Source organism: Equus quagga, chromosome 7 (assembly GCF_021613505.1).
Source record: "Equus quagga isolate Etosha38 chromosome 7, UCLA_HA_Equagga_1.0, whole genome shotgun sequence".
Taxonomy (NCBI): domain Eukaryota; kingdom Metazoa; phylum Chordata; class Mammalia; order Perissodactyla; family Equidae; genus Equus; species Equus quagga.
Genome location: NC_060273.1, coordinates 134,484,826 through 134,504,152, shown reverse-complemented (window position 1 = coordinate 134,504,152; position 19,327 = coordinate 134,484,826). Strand labels below are relative to the sequence as shown.

The 19,327-nt window shown below is 40.6% G+C and overlaps 1 protein-coding gene across 1 annotated transcript; it reads right to left on the bottom strand.

Moving 5' to 3' along the window:
- Window positions 1-1,328: 1,328 nt before the first annotated feature.
- Window positions 1,329-2,264, bottom strand: LOC124241638 (olfactory receptor 1020-like). Its single transcript, XM_046665557.1, has one exon. It carries the CDS (start codon window positions 2,262-2,264, stop codon window positions 1,329-1,331), a length of 936 nt encoding a protein of 311 aa, XP_046521513.1.
- Window positions 2,265-19,327: the final 17,063 nt, after the last annotated feature.

Below are 19,327 nucleotides of genomic sequence, written 5' to 3'. Positions count from 1 at the left end.
CCAAGAGTAGATCCAAGGACCAGGGGAAGTTTGTCTCCCTCTGCTACGCCGTGGTCACCCCCATGCTCAACCCTCTTATCTATACTCTGAGGAACAAAGAGGTTAAGAGGGCACTGAGGAAAGTTCTTGGGAAGATTCTGGGAGAAAATTTTACATGACTACAGGAAAAAATTTTGAAGTTCTAGCGCGATGAACATCTCTTATTTTGTGGTTAAAAGACCAAGTAACATCTTTTGATAGGAGCCCGTTTGGGTCATTTTCTTCTGATTACTTATTTATACAACATTCTGTAACATACTAACTTTGCTATTACCCAGTAGTAACATAAAGTAAATCCTTTGGTTATCTATTTTTCAATGTTTTTTCTCCAAAATATGTTATATATGCATCAGATCTGAGACTCCTTTAAATAAATGCTTTCCCAGATTAAGACAAACATGAAAATATTCCAGGAATGTTTGAAAACAGTCATCTTCTTTTTCCCTCATTTGTGAACAACACATTCAGTCCCTCAGCCTTCCTGTATCTCTAGGTTGACTTATAGCTGACTTCTCTGTAAGGATGCGCCAGAGATGGAGGAAACTTAGGCAAGCTGTCATGAGGCAAATTCTTCCATTTCATCCTACACTCTATCCACATAGAATGTGGTAGACCTGTGTAGAGCTGCATAAACCACATGGGGACAAAAGCCACACGTTAAGGGTAGAGGATTACGCAGAAGGAAAGAGCCTCATTCTACTATTTTGTAGTTGAACAGATGAGCCAGTTGAACTGCCTAACACTGGAGTCTGATTCCAAAGACAAAGCACAGCTACGGAATATTCTGTGGATTTCAAGGACATATAAAGAAAAACATTTATTTTTGTTAGTATAACCCTACATTTCTACAGATAAAAACATATTTGACTACTTGGAGATTTATTTACCAGATGAATACCTAATCAAACTCACTTCATTGTTTGTGCTTTAATACTGATTTATTTCCCATGACTTCACTCTAATGGCCTTGACCTATAACGTCCTCCTTCTGGAAATGAGGAACTTTCGCATTTTTAGATTATTTTCTAATGGTTTCAATGGTAGTTTAAAAACCACAATAGATCTCTCTACATTGAAAAAAATGTATGTGATACCACATTGGTGAATGTACTTGATAGTAAAGTATAAGTGTATCTAGATGTTACTAGCAAACCTATATTAAAATATCTCAAAAAACCTGCATCCCTTCAACAAATATGTATACTTCAAATCTATCAAGTATTTGTATTTTTACTTCTCAAGCGGATTGATTTTAGACACTGTGGAAGAAGGTACCTTAACATAAGCTCTTACGCTTTTCTTCTCTGTAGTTGAAGGAACACTTTCTCAAGAGCTACTTTCATTTCTTTGTTCCTCAGACAATAGATGAGAGGATTCAAGGTGGGTGTGATGATGGAGTAAAACACAGCAGCCAGCCGCGCTTGGATGGGAGAATAGTCAGAGGTAGGTCTCAGGTACAGGGAACTCCCAGTTCCATAAAACAGGAGAACAGTGGTCAGGTGAGAAGAGCAAGTGGAGAAGGCTTTCCAGCGGCCCTGCACCTGCTGGATCTTGGCGATGGTGGAGATGATGAGAAGGTACGAGAGCAGGGTGAGAACACAGGCTCCCAGGATGATGCAGCTGGTATAAATGAAACTCACTTCTTCATTTGTGTGATAGTCAGCACAGGAGAGCCTCATGACAGGAGGTATGTCACAGAAGAAGTGATCGATGACATTCGGTCCACAGAAAGGGAGGGAGAAGGTGTTGATGGCATGGAAGATGGAATAGAGAGCCCCACAAATCCAGGCGGTGGAAACCAGCTCCCAGCAGAGCTTCCTGCTCATTGTGACCCCATAGACAAGGGGCCTATAGATGGCCATGCAGCGGTCATAGGCCATGGTCGTGAGCAGGAAGCACTCGGTGGCTGCCAGGGTGAAAAAGGAGTAGAGCTGGACAGCACACTCTAGGAAGGAAATCTCCTGAGAACCCAGGATGGCATTGACAATGGCCTTGGGCATGGTGACCGAGGTGTAGCACACATCCAGAAAGGACAGACTCTTTAGGAAGAAATACATGGGTGCATGGAGGTGGCCATCCTTGGTAATCACTGTGATGACAGCAATATTCGCCAGGACCCCAAAGGCGTAGGTGACCAGGAGACAGCCAGTGCAGACAGCATTCACAGTGGGGTCATCTGAGAAACTCTTTAGGATAAATCGTGCCACGGTGCTCTGATTCCCCATCTCAGCAACATGGGCAGAAATGAAAAAGGGAAGGTGTGTTTAGCTTACATGGCGTGAGGTCTGATGCATCAAGCTGGCAATTCTTGGGAACTGTAATTCTTTCCTTCAAAAATACATTTCAGCCACTTTTCAGCATCCCATATGCATATTTACATAGAATCACTTATTTATGAATAGAGACAAAAGTCTAGCCCAGATGTAAATAAGCACAATTTGAACTAATTAGAACTGCTAGCTCTATTTAGTATTAATAAGTTCACTCTTGAAACATTTTGATTATTTTTTCTAACTACAGTCCATCTGATACTTAAATTGTTACAGAGGATAGGCATTGTGAAGACACAATATAGCTGGTGTCCTTTTTCATGACAACTCCTTGTTTTCATTTGGGCCAGTCACACCTACAATCTTCTTCCTTTCTTCAAATTCCATGCCATTTTTTTAGTCTTTTCTTTCTTAACTAACAGATAGAAATTCTAACTTTGGCTAGGCATTGGCATATGTGGATAGATGAATTTAGAGCTATACCCCAAGTTCAATTTTAAATTCCTAAAAATGCAATGTCTGTTAATTTGAACATTTATTGTTTCATGCCATTTAGGCAGATAAGTGTATTTCAATAAGTTATACAACTGAGTTTGTGTATACGTATTTATGAATACACATACAAGTATATAAACATGTACATATATATAAATGCTTAAATATGTATAAATGCATAAATTTATGTATATGCACTCTTCACTGCTCATTTGCCCCTCTAGCCAAATATTCAATTAAGGAGTTATGGAACATTTTCATCTCTCTTCTCTTTCCCATATCAGCATAGATACAAACCCCAATTCTTTGAGACATCAGACCTAACAAGAATCTCTTTTATGATTAAAAGAGAGAGAGATGATATCTCAGTAAACTAGGAATAGAGAGGAACTTCCTTAAGTTGATAAAGAATATCTACAAAAAACCTGCAGCTAAAGTCATTCTTAATGCTGAGAGTCTTGAACTTTTCCCCCTCAGATCAGGAACATGGCAAAGATGTCCTATCTCACCACTGCTTTCCAACACCACACTGGAAGTCCTAGCCAATGCAATAAGACAAGAAATACAAGACATACAGATTGTGAAGGAAGAAATAAAACTGTGTTTGTTTGCTGATGACATAATCATCTATGTGGAAAGTCAGAAAGAAGTAACAAAAAACTGTTACTAACAAGCGATTATGACGAGGATAAATGCAGGATAAATGATAATATACAACATCAATCACTTTCCTACATGCCAGAAATGAGCAAGGGGATTTGAAATTAAAATCAAGGTACCATTAAAATTAGCACCCCAGAAGTGAAATACTTGGGGATAAATGAAACAAAATATGTACAAGATCTATATGAGAAAAACTGCAAAATTCTGATGAAGGAAATCAGAGAACCACACAATTGAAGAGATTTGTCATATTCATGGATAGGAAGATTCAATATTGTCAAGATGTTAGTTTTTTCCAAATTGATCTGTAGACTCAATGCAATCCCAATCAAAAGCCAAGCAAGTTATTTTATGGGTTTTTCCAATGGTCCTAAAGTTAATTGGAGAGGCAAAACACCCAGAACAGCCAACCAATATTGAAGGAGGAAGAATAAAATTAGAGGACCAAAACTACCTGACTCTGAGACTTGATGCAAAGCTACCGTAATTAAGACAGCGTGGCCAATGAATTGGCAAATAGATCAATGGAAAAGAATAGAGTACCCAGAAATATATCCACATAAATATAGTCAATCCTTTGACAAAGGAGCAAAAACAATACAATGGAGAAGAGAAAGTCTTTTCAACAGATGGTGCTGGAACAATTGGACATCCACAAGCAAAAAGTGAATCTAAAAACACTGACCTTATACCATTCAAAACAATGAACTCAAAATGGATCATAGACCTAAATATGAAACACAAAAGTGTAAATCTCCTAGAAGATAATCTAGAAGAGAACCTAGACGACTTTGAGTTTGGCAATGCCTTTTTTAGACATAACACCAAAGGCATGACCAATGAAAAAAGTAATTGACCAGATGGACCTCACCAAGACTAAAAACATCTACTCTGCAAAAGACACAGTCAAGAAAATGAAAAAATAGGGCTTACAGACTGAATATCGCTCTCCTCCTAAAATTCATGTGTTGAAACCTAATCCCCAATAGGATGATGTTTGGAGCTGGGGCCTTTGGAAGGTGCTTAGGTCATGAGAACACAGCCCTCATTGAAGGAATTAGAGTCCTTATAAAGAGACCCCTCACCAGGGCCGAATCTGCCAGCTCCTTGATCTTGGACTTGCCGCCTTCCCAAACTGTGAGAAATAAATGTTTGTTACTTAGCCACCCAGTTTATGGTATGTTTGTTATAGCAACTAGAATGAACTAAGACAAAAAGCCAGAAGCTGGGAGAAAATACTTCCAAAAGACACATCTAATAAAGGATTGCTATCCAAAATATACAAAGAATGACTAAAACTCAACAATAAGAAAAGAAACAACCTTATTATAAAATGAGCCAAGGACTTCAAAAACACCTCACCAAAGAAGATGTACAGATGACCAATAAGCACATGAAAAAATCCTCCACATCATAAGTCATCAGAAAAATGTAAATATAAACAGTGAAATACCACTACAAACCTATCAGAATGGCCAAAATCCAGAACACTGACAACACCAAATGCTGCTGAGGATGTGGAGCAACAGGAACTCTCATTCATTGCTGGTGGGAATGTAAAATGGTGCAGCCACTTTGAAAGACAGTTTGATGGTTTCTTAAAAAACTAAATATATTCTTAGCATACAATTCAGTAATGACACTCCTTCTTATTTACCCAAAGGAGTTGAAAACGTGTCCAAACAAAACCTGCACACAGAAGTTTATAGCAACTTCATTCATGATTGCCCAAAGATGAAAGCAACCAGTGTGTCCTTCAGTAGGTGAGTGACAAACTATGGCACACTCAGGCAATGGACTAGCATTCAGCACGAAAAAGAAATGAGCTGTCAAACCACGAAAAAACATGCAGCCAACTTACATGCATATTGCTAAGAGAAAGAAGTCAATCTGAAAAGGCTCCATAGTGTATGATTGCAACTGCATCACATTCTGGAAAAGCCAGATCTATGGAGACAGTAAAAAGCTCTGCAGAAGCCAGGGGTCTTGGTTGGAGTGATGGATAGGTAGAGCACAGGGGATGAGGGGCTGTAAAAATACTCTGTATCATGCTATCATGTGAATACAGGACGTTATACATTGGTCTAAACCCATAAAATATAGAACATCAAGAGTGAAACATAGTGTAAACGTGGACACTGACAGGTGATAATGTTTCAGTGCAGGTTCATTGCTTGTAACAAATGTACCACTGTGGTGTGGGATGTTAATAGAGGGAGGAGGTTGTGCATGATGTGGGGGCAAGGGGAACATGGGAACTCCCCGTAGCTTCTTTTCAATATTGATGTCAATCCTACTGATCTAAAAAGTAAAGTTTATTAACTAAAAAAGGACAAAATTTTAAATGAGAGAAAATGTCTTGGGGTTGTTTTTTCACTGACAACTGGTCTGAACCTCAGGATTCAGGTGCCTTAGTTATTCTCTGAGTTTTTCTCTGCCTCTTGGTTAGGGGAGGGAGTCATGACATCAATGGAGTCACACATCCAAGCAAGAGTGGGTTCAACTCTGTACTGCAACACTTACATCGGCACCTCAGAGGTATTCCTTCTAAGCCGAAGTCATTATTAAGCAATGCTATTATCATACTTCGGGGGGAAATGCTATTATTGTACTTCTGGGGGAAATTGTCGTTACTACTGGACTTGTACAGCCGTACTGATGGAACAATCACACTCAGCCCAGGCGTTTCCTTGTCTTCCCTGCTAATTATGTCAGAGATGCTGCCACTTTCTCAACCTGAAGGTTTCTGGAGCTGGCAATAATCAGCTTTCTAGTTATATCTGGTCGTCTTCTTTTTGACCCTGAAAATCATTCTGAAAACTTATCAGTTTTTCTCGTCCCAGCCCCGTCCATCACCCCCAGTTTGGTTCCAGGTGCTCAGTATCTTTTCCCGAAACTTGAACCCTCTGGAATCTGCAGACATGCCTCATGCCTGTTCCTCAACCATCACACTTCACTCTTACCATGATATCAGGAATCAGCTCTCTTCCAGGAGCCATTGTCCCCTGGCAACCACATCTCCAGTCCCTACAAATGGGACAGTATTGACGACAGAATGTTAAAGGCTCATCTTGAGCCTTCACCTCCATGTGATCGTGTAATTTAACATTGTCTCCTTCTGGAACGTCTGGCTCATCAGAGGGTGCAGAGCCATCATGAGGGAGTGGGGCGGGAGTGGGGCTGAAGGAGTCTCAAACTGTAAGCTGTGCAGGGTCACTACGTTCTTCCACTCACTGGACTCACACATTGCATAAATTATTTTATCTTCAATTCATTCTATGAGCTAAATGGTACTGCTCCCATTTTACAATAAGAAAATAAAAGTTCCCAAAGTTTGAGAACTTCCCATGGTCAAAATCAAGTTTAATGATCTATAAAGTTTCAGTAACGCTAGAAGAACAAATTCTAGGGATCTACCGTGCACCACAGCTGACAGCAGAGTACTGTGCACTCATAGTGCTGTCCACCACAGCTGACAGCAGAGTACTGTGCATTCATAGTCCTGTCCACCACAGCTGACAGCAGAGTGCTGTGCACTCATAGTCCTGTCCACCACAGCTGACAGCAGAGTGCTGTGCACTCATAGTCCTGTCCACTGGCAGATCCCAAGTGCTGTGGGCACACACAACACAAGGACACAAGGAATCTTTTGCAGCTGATGGGTATATGTATTACCTTGATCGTGGCGATGGTGTTACGGGTACTTGTATGTGTCTAAATCCATCAAGTTGTGTACATTAAACCTGAAATTTTTGGCATATAAATTATACTTCAATAAAGATCTTTTAAAAATTTAATGAAATTATATATGCCCTCAACAGTCCACAAGCTTTAAGACCTCTGAACAATTCCTAGTGTTGCCTGAATGTTCTGTCCCCTTCCTGGCATCTGTTTTCTTAGAGGGATCCTTTTAAAATATTTTTTAGGTGAAACCGCTTGTAAAGGCAGGGCTGTGTGTATCCTTGAAACCCTTCTTGGATCCAATCCTCCATCTTCCTCATTTCTGGCGTAAGTGACTGTGGATGTGTAACTCATACATCTTCCCATCTCCTTCCTGGAAGTCAGCACCACTTCTCCTGGTCTTAAAATCAAGGATGTTTGTGTGTCGATTTGTTTCTGAGCTTCCTCTGGTAAAGGTATGACTGTTGCTTTTGTTGATTAAAATTGTAATTTACCATTATTTTGTGTAACATATTTTCCCAAATCTGACTTACTCTGGGGAAAATATCCACTCTGAACTATTTCTACTTAAAACTCTCAGCATTGAAATTACATTTTATCTTATGTTCTTTCCTCATAGCCAAAACTGTGTCTAATGAGGAATAGGTGATGTATACCTAACTGTTGACTTAGGGAATATTAGTATCACCAGTTTATTGTTTTAAAAGCAAGTTTAAATCAACAAAACTTTTCACAGCTTTATATCAATATATCATCTTATTTCTTCCATATAACTTGTAAGATACTGGCATCTCATTGTTATATTATAGAGCTATTCATTTTCATTGTATATGTACATTTTACCTAACTCTTGACAATTGGAGCAGCACACAGTCCATCAAAAGCACATCATACCTGAAGGAAAGCGTTTGAACCGGATTCAGGAGAGCCTTTGTAGTCAACCTGAAGGAACTGACCTACCGTGTATTCGAGGAAAGATCATGAAGAGTTCTGGGAATCAAGTATTGATGAGACTGGTCTTATCTTGAGTGGCTCCAGAATTTAAGTGATAAAGTAAAGGAGATGTGGGAGGAGGATGGATTTTGCATATGTGTCCAGGCCCCCTGGGCACCAGCACCAGTCATGCTCCTGAGGACGATGCAGAGCTCCCTGCTGCAGACAGTCTGCTGGGAACCAACTGGAACATATTCCCAAGGTGAAATTTCAAGGGATGCATGCGTGCTCCATATTAGGTGGTTTGACATGTAAATATGGTGCTCTTTGATGAACTTTCCTAATTATGCACACCATGTAACCATAGAGATGGAAGTGTACCAGACTCTAACATGTTGATGACTCACCGGGGAGCTTGTTCAAATGTGGCTTCTCTTTAGTAGGTCAGGATGTGCCCTGAGACACTACTTTTCTAAAAGTCCCAGTGGACGCAGATGCTGCTGGTCTGAGGACTCACAAAGTGATGGGCAACAGAGCACAGCTTGCTTTCTAGAGATGGGCGTCAGTGTCCCTATTAACACGGTGTGTTTTCCTTGTATCCATGCTTTCAAAACTGAAGACAAACCTCTTTTAGGACATGAAATACATCTCATACTCTGAAAGACACACCAAATTCCAGCATTTAGCTTTGTAGCAGACTAAGTAAGCAAACTCAGATTTATCAAGTGTGGGAGTGCAATGCCTGCAATATATTTCAATGTGATTCAGTGTGGCTTTTAATCCATCAGCCTAAAATAAGAAGGCAATGGGAGATGAAAAGTGACCCGATGATGCCATGCAGGAGTGTGGTCCCTAAACGACATTGTACAGAAAGATGTCTAATGTACTGCATAGTTAGCAATCCTGTATTATATACTTGAAAGTTCCCAAGAGAGTTGATCTCAAATGTCTCACCACAGAAAAGCAATGGTAATTCGGTGATGTGAGGGAGGTCTTAGCTAAACTTACGGTGGTAATCATATTGCAATGCATACCTGTATCAAGTCATCACGTCGTACACTGTAAAGTTACATGATGATATATGTCAATTATATCTTAATAAAGCTAGGGAAATAAGAAACACAAATTAAATCAAGAGAATTGGTTGGGTTGAGTTGGTTTGTGTCTTTTTTAAAGTTTTTTAGTGGCAAAGAATGCGGAAACATATCACCATAGAGACAGCTCTGCAACAGACGAACACAGCAGAATAGTGGGTTACAGGTGCCGCCTCGGCTCTCCCACAGTTCTCATAGAATGATGATTGCTCAGTGATGACACCCATTTGGTGACATTTCAAGTCTTTATTAGTAACATTGTTTTGCCTTTCTAATTATTTTAGTATACCTCTTGACACTCGAGTATTTGAGAGACTGCTCCATGGTTTCCTGATCATCAAGCAAAAGTGATCAGGTAGAAAATAAATTGAAGCACATTCCTGACCTTTGACTATGAGGTTGGTTGAATCCAAGGTCAATTCTCTGGGGTCCCCAGTTTTATCCTGTATCAGAGTAGGATGAATCTCCACATTTGCCAAAATGTTAATCTACACTCTCCCTGTGAACTGAGCATTCAAGCAGGTTTAATCTTCTCTACTGATCTTTCAACATGAACTGCTTGATCTAACATCACCACACACCTATTTCTTAGCAAAGATATGCAGGATCAATTCATCAAATGTCATCTGAGCATAAATATTTTTGAGAGAAACTGAGCACAAAGCACTTGATTCCTACAGGTGGCAAGATGTACCTCAGGAGTCATTCCACCATTTTACTTTTGAGCATCATCCCGGAAGCTCGTAACTGCAACATCTCTACTTCTCTTCAGAAACAACCAATATTCTTTCCAATGTGCAAACATTTACAGTTTACAGAACCACTGGATATCCTCTAATTTATTTTGAGCTCTCTGAGTTCTTTTTCTTTTTTTTTCTTTAATTATTTTATTGAGGTCATGTTGGCTTATAACATTGTATAAATTTCAGGTATCCTTTGTATTAATTTACACATGTGACCACTTCCTTACTCTCAGCAACCACTTTGAGGAAAAGAATGTCTCATCACTATGCACCAAAACTGAGCAGATGTATATCACGTGACCAATGAATTCCACTCTTTGTTCTATATGCCTCAGAAATGCACATCTGTTCACAAAAAAGGATGTGCAAGAATGCTCATAATGACACACTCTTATAGCCTCAAAGTGGAATTCCCAACTGACCCTCAAGAGTAGAATGGATGAATAAATTAAGGTGTTTGGGTTTTTTGCATTAGAATACCACACAGTGATTAAAAAAAAAAAAAAAGAGCCACCACACTGGACTTTTATAGGAAAGCGCATCTTACAAATAGAGGCCACAACAGGGATGAATCTCACATACAAAGTAAGGCAGATGCGGATGAGGACATAAGGACATAAGGATGGATTTATCAGTCAGGAAAGTGGTTACTCTTGGAAGCATAATGACTAGAAGGAGTCAGGAGGGACATCTGAGTCTCTGTTCATGTTCTTTTTCTTTTTTTCTTTAGTTATTTTATTGAGGTCATACGGGCTTATAACATTGTATACATTTCAGGTGTACATTATTATATTTCAGTTTCTGTGTAGACCGCATCATATTCACCACCAGTAGTCTAGTTTTTATCTGTCACCATACACCTGTGCCCCTGTTGTCCGCAGCCACAAAGGGCAAGGAATGACAGGTACCGCCAAGGCTACTTGGTTGTTTAAGAAATCAAAGTTTATTGATAAAGGGAAACAGAACGAGGAGAACAACAAATCGATACTTACAACATCCACACCACAATCAGCCAGGGACGTCCCAATAGTTTGTATGGCGGGTGGGAGTGCCGATTGTCTGGGTCTGAGGCAAAGTGTCCTTTCCTCAGTGAGACTTCCAATTGTTCTATGCTGTGACTCCCTTTTATCCTAAGGTTTCTCTAGGTTCTGACTCAGGGTTTCAGACATTTGGATACTTTGAGTTATTTCTTCTTGTTCCCACGGATGGGGTGCTTCTATCTTTTTTGCTCCCACGGATAGGATGTTTCTAAAGTCTAGTCAGGTACCCGTCGGGGTGGCCAGCCCAGACAAGGAACATGACGCAGGACATATTCTTTGTAACTTGTGCCTTAGAGTAAGGGCAGAAGTGGCCATCTTTGGCCCCGAGCCCAGACACATTCCTTCGTGTAGGGCCCAGGCCCAGTGTCCTTGGAAGGCGGGGAGGTCAATGAACTCTGTACAGCCCCTTTACCCCTTTTGCCTTCTCCCTACCCCCTTTCATTCTGATAACCATTAATCTGTTCTCTTTATCCATATGTTTGATTGTTTGTTTAGCTTCCACATATGAGAGAAATCATATGGTATTTACTTTCTCCATATGACTTATTTCACTTAGCATAATACTCTCAAGATCCATCCATGTTGTCACAAATCACACCATTTTGTCTTTTTTATGGCTGAGTAGTATTCCATTCATATATATATATACATACCACATCTTCTTTATCCATTCATCCAGTGATGGGCATTTGGGTTGTTTCCACATCTTGGCTACTGTCAGTTATGCTGAGATAAACATAGGGGTGCATATATCTTTTTGAGTTATTGATTTCATGTTCTTTGGATAAATATCCAGTAGTAGAATAGCTGGATCCTATGGTAGCTCTATTTTTAATTTTTTGAGGAATCTCCATACTGTTTTCCATAATGGCTGCACAAATGTACACTCCCACTAGCAGTGTATGAGGGTTCTCTTTTCTCCACATCCTCTCCAACACTTGCTATTTCTTGTCTTGTTAATTATAGCCATTCTAACAGGTGTGAGATGATATCTCAGTAGTTTTGATTTGCATTTCTCTCATAATTAGTAATGTTGAACATCTTTTCATGTGCCTGTTGGCCATCTCTATAATTCTTTGTTTCCCAACATTTGACCTATTTTTGATAATGTTCCAATGCACTTGAGAAGAATGTGTATTCTGCTGGTTTTGGATGGAGTGTTCTCTCTATGTATCTATTAAGTCCATGTGGTCTAGAGTTTCATTTAAGGCCAAAGTTTCCTTCTTGACTCTCCGTCTGGGTGATCTATCCATTGATGTAAGTGGGGTGTTAAAGTCTCCTACTGCTATTGTGTTCTGTCAATTTCTCCCTGGAGGTCTGTTAATAGATGTTTTATATACTTTGGTGCTCTTGTGCTAGGCACATATATATTCATAAGTGTTTAATCATTGCACATTGACCATTTTTGTCTCTTATTATCCTTTTTCTCTTGAAGTCCACTTTGTCTGATATAAGTATGCCTGTACCTGCTTTCTTTTGCTTCCCATCTGTGTGGAGTATAATCTTCCATCCCTTCACTCTGAGCATGTGTTTGTCTTTCAAGCTGAGCTGTATCTCCTGGAGGTACCATATTGTTGGGTCATATTCCTAATCCATCCAGCCACTCTGTGTCTTCTGATTGGCGATTTCAATCCAGTAACATTTAGAGTGAATATTGATACCTGAGGGCTTAATACTGTCATTTTATCTTTTGTTCTCTGGTTGTTCTATATTTCCATTGTTTCTAATCTCCTGTATTTCTGACTGCCATTTCAGTTTACTGGTTTTCTGTGATGTTTTTCTCAGTTTTCTCTTTATTTATGATTTGTGACTCTTCTCTGATTGTTTGTGTTGTGATTACAATGAGGTTTGCATAAAAGATCTCATGGATGAGATCGCCTTTTTTCTGATAGCCTCTTATCTCCATTAGCCTATGCAGGTTCCATCATTTTCCTCTTCCCCTTCTACATGATTGTTGTCACAAATTATTCTTTTTTGTGTTGTGAGCTTCTGACCAAATTGATGTGGTTGTAGTTATTTTTGATGCCTTTTTTTCCCTTTATCCTTTACGTTTCAATTAAGTGTCTGCTAACCTATTCTGATAGAGAGCTGCACTGTTCTGATTCTGTCTGTGTATTTATCTCCTTGCTCAAAGCTTTGGAAACCTTTGTCTTTTTCTTTCAGGTATGAGGGCTCCTTTCAACATTTCTTGTAAGTCAGATCTAGTGCCAATGAACTCCCTCAGCTTTTGTTTGTCTGGGGAAGCTTTTGTTCTCCATCATATCTGAAGGATAAATTTGCTGGATAGAGTATTCTTGGCTTAAACTTTTTGTCTCTCAGTGTTTTTAAAATATCATTCCACTGTCTCCTAGCCTGTAGGGTCTCTGCTGAGAAATCCACTGATAGCCTGATGGAGATTCCTTTATAGGTTATTTTCTTCTCCCTGGCTGCATTTAATATTCTTTCTTTGTCATTGACTTTTGATAGTTCTAATATTACATGCCTTGGAGCAGGTCTTTTTGCATTGATGTAACTAGGAGCTCTATTAGCTTCATCTATTTGTAAGTCCAGTTCCTTCTCTAGATTTGGGAAATTGTCAGCTATTATTTCTTTGAATAAGCTCTCTGCTCCTTTCTCCCTCTTGCATACCTATAATCCTTATGTTACTTTTCCTAATTGAGTCAGATATTTCTTGTAGTAGTTCTTGAATTTTTAAAAATCTTTTAAAAATCTTAGTTCTTGCTCCTCCACTGGAAGCATTTCTAGGTCTTTATCTTCTAGCTCACTAATTCTCTCTTCTAAATAGTCTGCTCCATTTTTAGTACTTTCTACTTTATTTTTCATCTCATTAATTGTGTTCTTCATTTCCATTAATTTTTTAGAGTTTCAATCTCTTTGGTGAAGTACTCCTTGTGTTCATTAATTTTATTCCTGAGCTCATTGAACTGTCTTTCTGAGCTTTCTTGTAACTTGTTGAATTTCTTCATGACAGCCATTTTGATTTCTCTGTCAGATTGTAATCTTAGGTAACTTCAAGTGTGGTTTTGGGAGAGTTATCACTGTCTTTCTGCTCTGCTGTGTTACTGTACTTCTTCCTGGTACTTGACAAACTGCTCCTCTGCATATGCATTTGTAGTTAACGACCTTTCTTATTTGGGTACAGCTTTGGTGACATTAGCTCAGAGCTGATTCTGGTTGAATTTGAGAGCCTGCACATCCCACCCTCCATTGCCTCAGCTAGAGGCAGCATCAATGCCCTCCTTGTGCCACTTGTGCCTCTGAGGTTGCTGGTGCCTTGCTGCTTATGATGTCATGGCAGGTGTTGCCACTGGGGTCACAGGCTGTGAGCAGTTGTACTGCCTCCAGGGTTTCCTGGGTCTCATGTTCCTCCACTGGCTCTCCACAGGCTCTGCACAGGTTTGGGTGCTGCTCCCTCATGCACCACCTGTGCTGCTACCTCTGGGTCATCTGGAGGTGCTGGCAGCACCACTACTAGGGCACTCGGTTCACAGGAGTCACTGTCACCCTTGGGGGCCTGGGTTCTTGTATACAGCCCCCAATGCTGGTAGGGCCAGTGTTGGGGACGCTGCCTCTGGGGGCTGAGTCACAAGTTCTGCTGTGGTTCCCAAAGCCTCAAGACACAGGTGCCACCTGCCACTGCTGGGGGAGGGGCAGATGCCAAGCCGCCAATGTTGTTGCTGGTCCTGCAGCCTCTGGTCACTGGTGCCCACTGGTGTGCTTTTTGGCCTCAGCTCAGGGCGCCCTCTTTCTGCCAGGGAAGTCCATGTTTTGGTTGCTGTCCTCTCTGCTGGAGAGACCAGCACCACTGCCAGGAGAGGGGTAGGAGCTGGTTCACCAGCACTGCTCTGAGTCCTGAATCCTCAGGATATGTGCACTGTCTGCCACCACTGGTGGGGCAAGGGCTAAGACACAAACAAGTGTCATTCTTGCTCGTACAGCCTCTGGTTGCTGGTATGAGCAGATGTGCTCCAAAACCTCTGACAAGGAAACCCCACCCCTAATGGAAATTCACGCTTTGGATGTTGTCTCCACTGCTGGAAAGTCCTGCGCCACTGCTGATGGAGGGGGATGGGACAGGTCACAATCTCTGCTCTGTGTCTTGAAGCCTCAGGTCATGTGTGTCACCTGCCACTGCTTGGGGGAGCTGGGCTAAGTCGTGAGTCTCCTGTTTGCCCAGTCTGTGGTTGCTGGCATGGCACCCATGTTAGGATCCTCATTTTGAATTGCCACCTCTGGGGACAGGGGAGGTAGTTGTTCCCCTAGTTCCACTGCCTCCCAGAGGTCTTGTGCACCCACCTTCAGATTTATAGATGCATGCATTGCTGAAGCATTCTGGTGTGCTGTCCAGGGAGTCCTTTGTTGATCAATGGATGTCTGACTGGTTGTAACTTAGACGAGAGAGACAAAGGGAACAACTCACTCTGCCGTGATGCTGACATCACTTCCTCATGCTGTTTTTCTCAATCACACTTTTGGCTACATGAACATATTCATATAGTAAAACTAAATACAGCTTCAGGCTTCTAATTGGTGTACTCTATTTTTTTAACTAATATTTCCATTAAAAACTTTAACAGTATTCAAGAAACAAATTAGGTAGCAGATCAGACACAACTAAAAAAAGGAATCAATAAGTCAGGCTAGAGAGGTACATAGAGAGACAGATAGATAGAAGATAGGTAGGTAGATAAATGGATAAATAGATAGACAGATGTGTATGTATATCTCCAAAACACCTCCACTTCTGAAATCTACTAGACTCTTCATTCCATGCTCATGAGCTCTTATTCTGCCATCATCTGAATATCCTATACTGTCAACCTCTTTTGTGGATATTATTTTCATTTCCTTGCACTAATTAGTGTTCCCATGTCCCCTCAGGAACTACTCTTTTTCAAGATCCTTCAAATAACCCCTGAATGAGGCCCTGGGAAGTCTTAGACATTGGCACCTGGAAATAAAACTCTCCAGTGACAGGTAACAGCAATACTCCAAGGGCAAACTCTCTGGGGAGCTGAAGCACATTGCCTCATTCCCCTAAATTGTCTTCCAGGTTCCACAATGCACATTATTTAGTTGACAGGCAAGAGGAAGCAGCTAGTTGTCCACACCTCCAGCCCTGGACTCACTAAGACCTGCTGACCGTTGTGACTGAGGAGGTTCTGCTCTCCATTTGACCACCTGCATAGACTTGGATGCAAAAAGCAAGCCTTGGTCCCTCAGGTAAGACCTGATTAATACAGATAATACTCATCTGGACCAATTGTAAGTTATGTACTTATTATGTCCTGGACTCCATTCCTTTAGAAAAGATGCAGAGCTAGAAATTAGGCAGAGACTTTGACAAAACAGGTTGAGTATTTCTGCATCACACTGTTTGTGAGCTTAATTTCCTCACAGCCTCTCTGTGTACAGTCAGTTATGTTTAAAAACAAGATATCTACTTCTTCCTTAACAGTCCTATTGATGTACAGGAATAGGAATCCCTGCCAATTCTAAGTTCTACAGCTGTTCAAACATCTCCAAAATCTCAGAATATTGACAGAATAAGTCGGCTTATTCAACTGACGTTCATCTTATTTTCCCTAGTAACAATGCAAATGAAGAATCAGCAGCATATCACTATCATAATCAACTTGATTGTATCTACAAATGATATCCTGTTACCTTTCTGAGTTCCAAGGGGTTGTGAGTCAAGGTGTATTTCCTTTGATGACTATCTGTCAGAAGTAGAGGGTCTGAGGTACTTTCCATGCAACACAGTCTACTGTTTCTGTGGCAGCGAGAAGTAGATCTGTCTTCAGAAAATACACAATTGACAGAGAAGAGAGAAAGCAATTGCTCAAATGTATTGTGCATGCATAGTGCATTAGCTGCCTAGAAGAAATGCCCACTAAACCCTCATAGCATTTCCTGGTTGTAGGAACTTAATTATATCCATGATTAACGTTAGAGAACTGAGGGCTTGGATCCTTAATTAACCGGCTGTGGCTCATGCAATGAGAAGAGGCAGAGATCGCCCTCCTATGAAGCCTGTGGTCACGGTGTAGTCTTTGTGGGGACATTTGAGAAGAAAGAGTGAGACAGAAAAGCTGAGTGTGTCTGCCAATCAAGAATGTAAGCCTGATGTGGGAACAAAGGGCAGGACAAAGCCTGAGGAGTCTGAACGAGACTCAATAGGTTATCAAAGGTCCAGATCATTTGTCAAAGAAGAGTTCAGGCAAAACAGTGGTAGCTCAGACACCAGGGACAACTTCCTCCATGAGAAGAGTCCATCTCTGCTCAGGGCCATCCACTTGGTCCTCCTCAAGCCCTAACAATACCCCAAAGGAAGACGCACAGAGATGCTTGGGGCCCCAAGATCGTGAGTTCTACACTGTAAGTTCACAAGACTGCGAGTTTTATACATATTTATATATATAAATATATACACACTCACTATGATTTTATTTTCTTTTTCTGATTATAAAAGCAACACATTCTCTTTTTGAAATCATACACATCCAAGTTCAAAGGCCAGTGAATCTGTTGTTGATCTCTTGGGATGTGTGTTCACGCTTGAAAGCCACATCACACTCTACCAGGGCATTTCTATTGTTGGTTAGCACCCTATTTAAAAGTGTGGTATATGAGGAAACTGGGTTGAGGACCATAAAGACTTAGATTTAAAAAGAAATGTCTTCCTTCTCCTTTGATTTTAATTCTCTGCTGTGGCCTCTCTTTCCCAAGAAAGCCCTTTTTGACCCCAAGTTAATATATGGTCCCCACTTCCTGACTACAGGCATCTTTTGCTGCTTCTTTCTGTTCATTGACCGTATTAAGCAGTATCCTCAGCTCAAATGATGGTTTCTCACACTACACAGTGACCTCTAGAAGGCACAGCCACTGAGTCTGTGAAACAGAAATCCTTAACACAGGCCAGATATACTAGTGTATTCTTAATACGCCCTTGCTAAGAAATTGTTGAAATCATCAGTGCAACCCAGAGAAGTTAGAATGTCATGTAAAATCCTGAAGGCAAAAGTACACAAAAATCTTGTGTGCTGAGTGCTTCCATGTTGCGAGCCTCCCAGGTCGGGCTTCATGGCTCCAGAGCACACGCAGCCCTCAGGTGACCTCAGCTCCATGGAGACATCTCCTGGGGACACGTCTAAAGTGCACCGTCTCTCTGCAAGTCAGTGTCACCACGTCCAGAATCCCAACCAGTGAGTGATCATAGGAGAGCACTGCAGTAAAGGAAGTGATGTGAATGGTTGTGGAATTCACAGGATATAGTCAACATCACCTTGGAGGGAGACAGGTGGGTTCCAATTTTAGAGAGAATGCCTGTTGGGAGTTAAACTGTAAGAGTGAAATTCAGAAGAAGAGAACCGTGAGTCCAGTGTCTTTGAGTAACAAGCAGTGGCTCCTTGAAGTAAAATTCATATTTCACTATACTTTCTGGTTTTTTCTGAACATAAGGCCAGTCCTCCTCACACAGCCTCCAGGTGCTGAATTCCATACTCATAGACAATGAATATAAAATACTCAAAATCTGCGTTTTTAAAACACATCCTCTGAGAATTCAGATGATACATCAATTTGGAGGAAGCTAGTTCCCTAATCCCCCGAAGCTTAGGGTAAACCAAGTGGGGCAAAATCTGGAAACTCATGCACAGTCGAGCCACCACCCAGGCCACAGCAGAAAGTGTGGTTAGAGGACTTTTTTTCTCTGTTAAGAGTTTCACCATCCTCTCGGTAAGTGGATCCCCGACGTGCCCAGAAAACTTCAAGTAGCCAGCCTGCATGTCAAAACCCCTGGTGGAAAATAAAACAGCAGTCCACATTCTCACTGTCTTTCAAGGTTTTGATCTGGATGAGGTTGAACTGCTCCTCTTCACGTGTGCATTGCCCATTTCCGATCATTCAGTGAGCTGCCCAATTGCCTTTCTTCCTAATTTTATTAAGTAATTAGAATAAAACTATTCAATAATTTTATTGAATTTATATTTATTAGATAGACTAAATATAATTATATTGAATGTATTTGATGTATTATATTGAACATGCACTTATTAAACATATGTCTTCATGGGAGAGTATTTTGAGGAAAATAATTTTTCCATTAGAGAGTGATTTTAATCATTTTAGTTAGTTACTGTTATTTAAAACCTTTAAATTCTACGTAATCAAATTTTTTTCCTATGCTGTCTTCCCTTATATGTAGATTGCATTTACCCCTTTTGAGATGAATGAAATATCCTCTATATGTTTTAATGCTTTTTTGTTTAATTTAATTATTTAACCCAGTTATACATTTCTGTACAGGAAGCCATCAAAGATCTAACTTGATCTTTTACACAAATTCAAATTAGGACAACAGCATTTTA

Coding starts and splice junctions, on each gene's coding strand:
- LOC124241638 (XM_046665557.1), bottom strand. CDS start 2,264: ATGGGGAATCAGAGCACCGTGGCACGATTTATCCTAAAGAGTTTCTCA.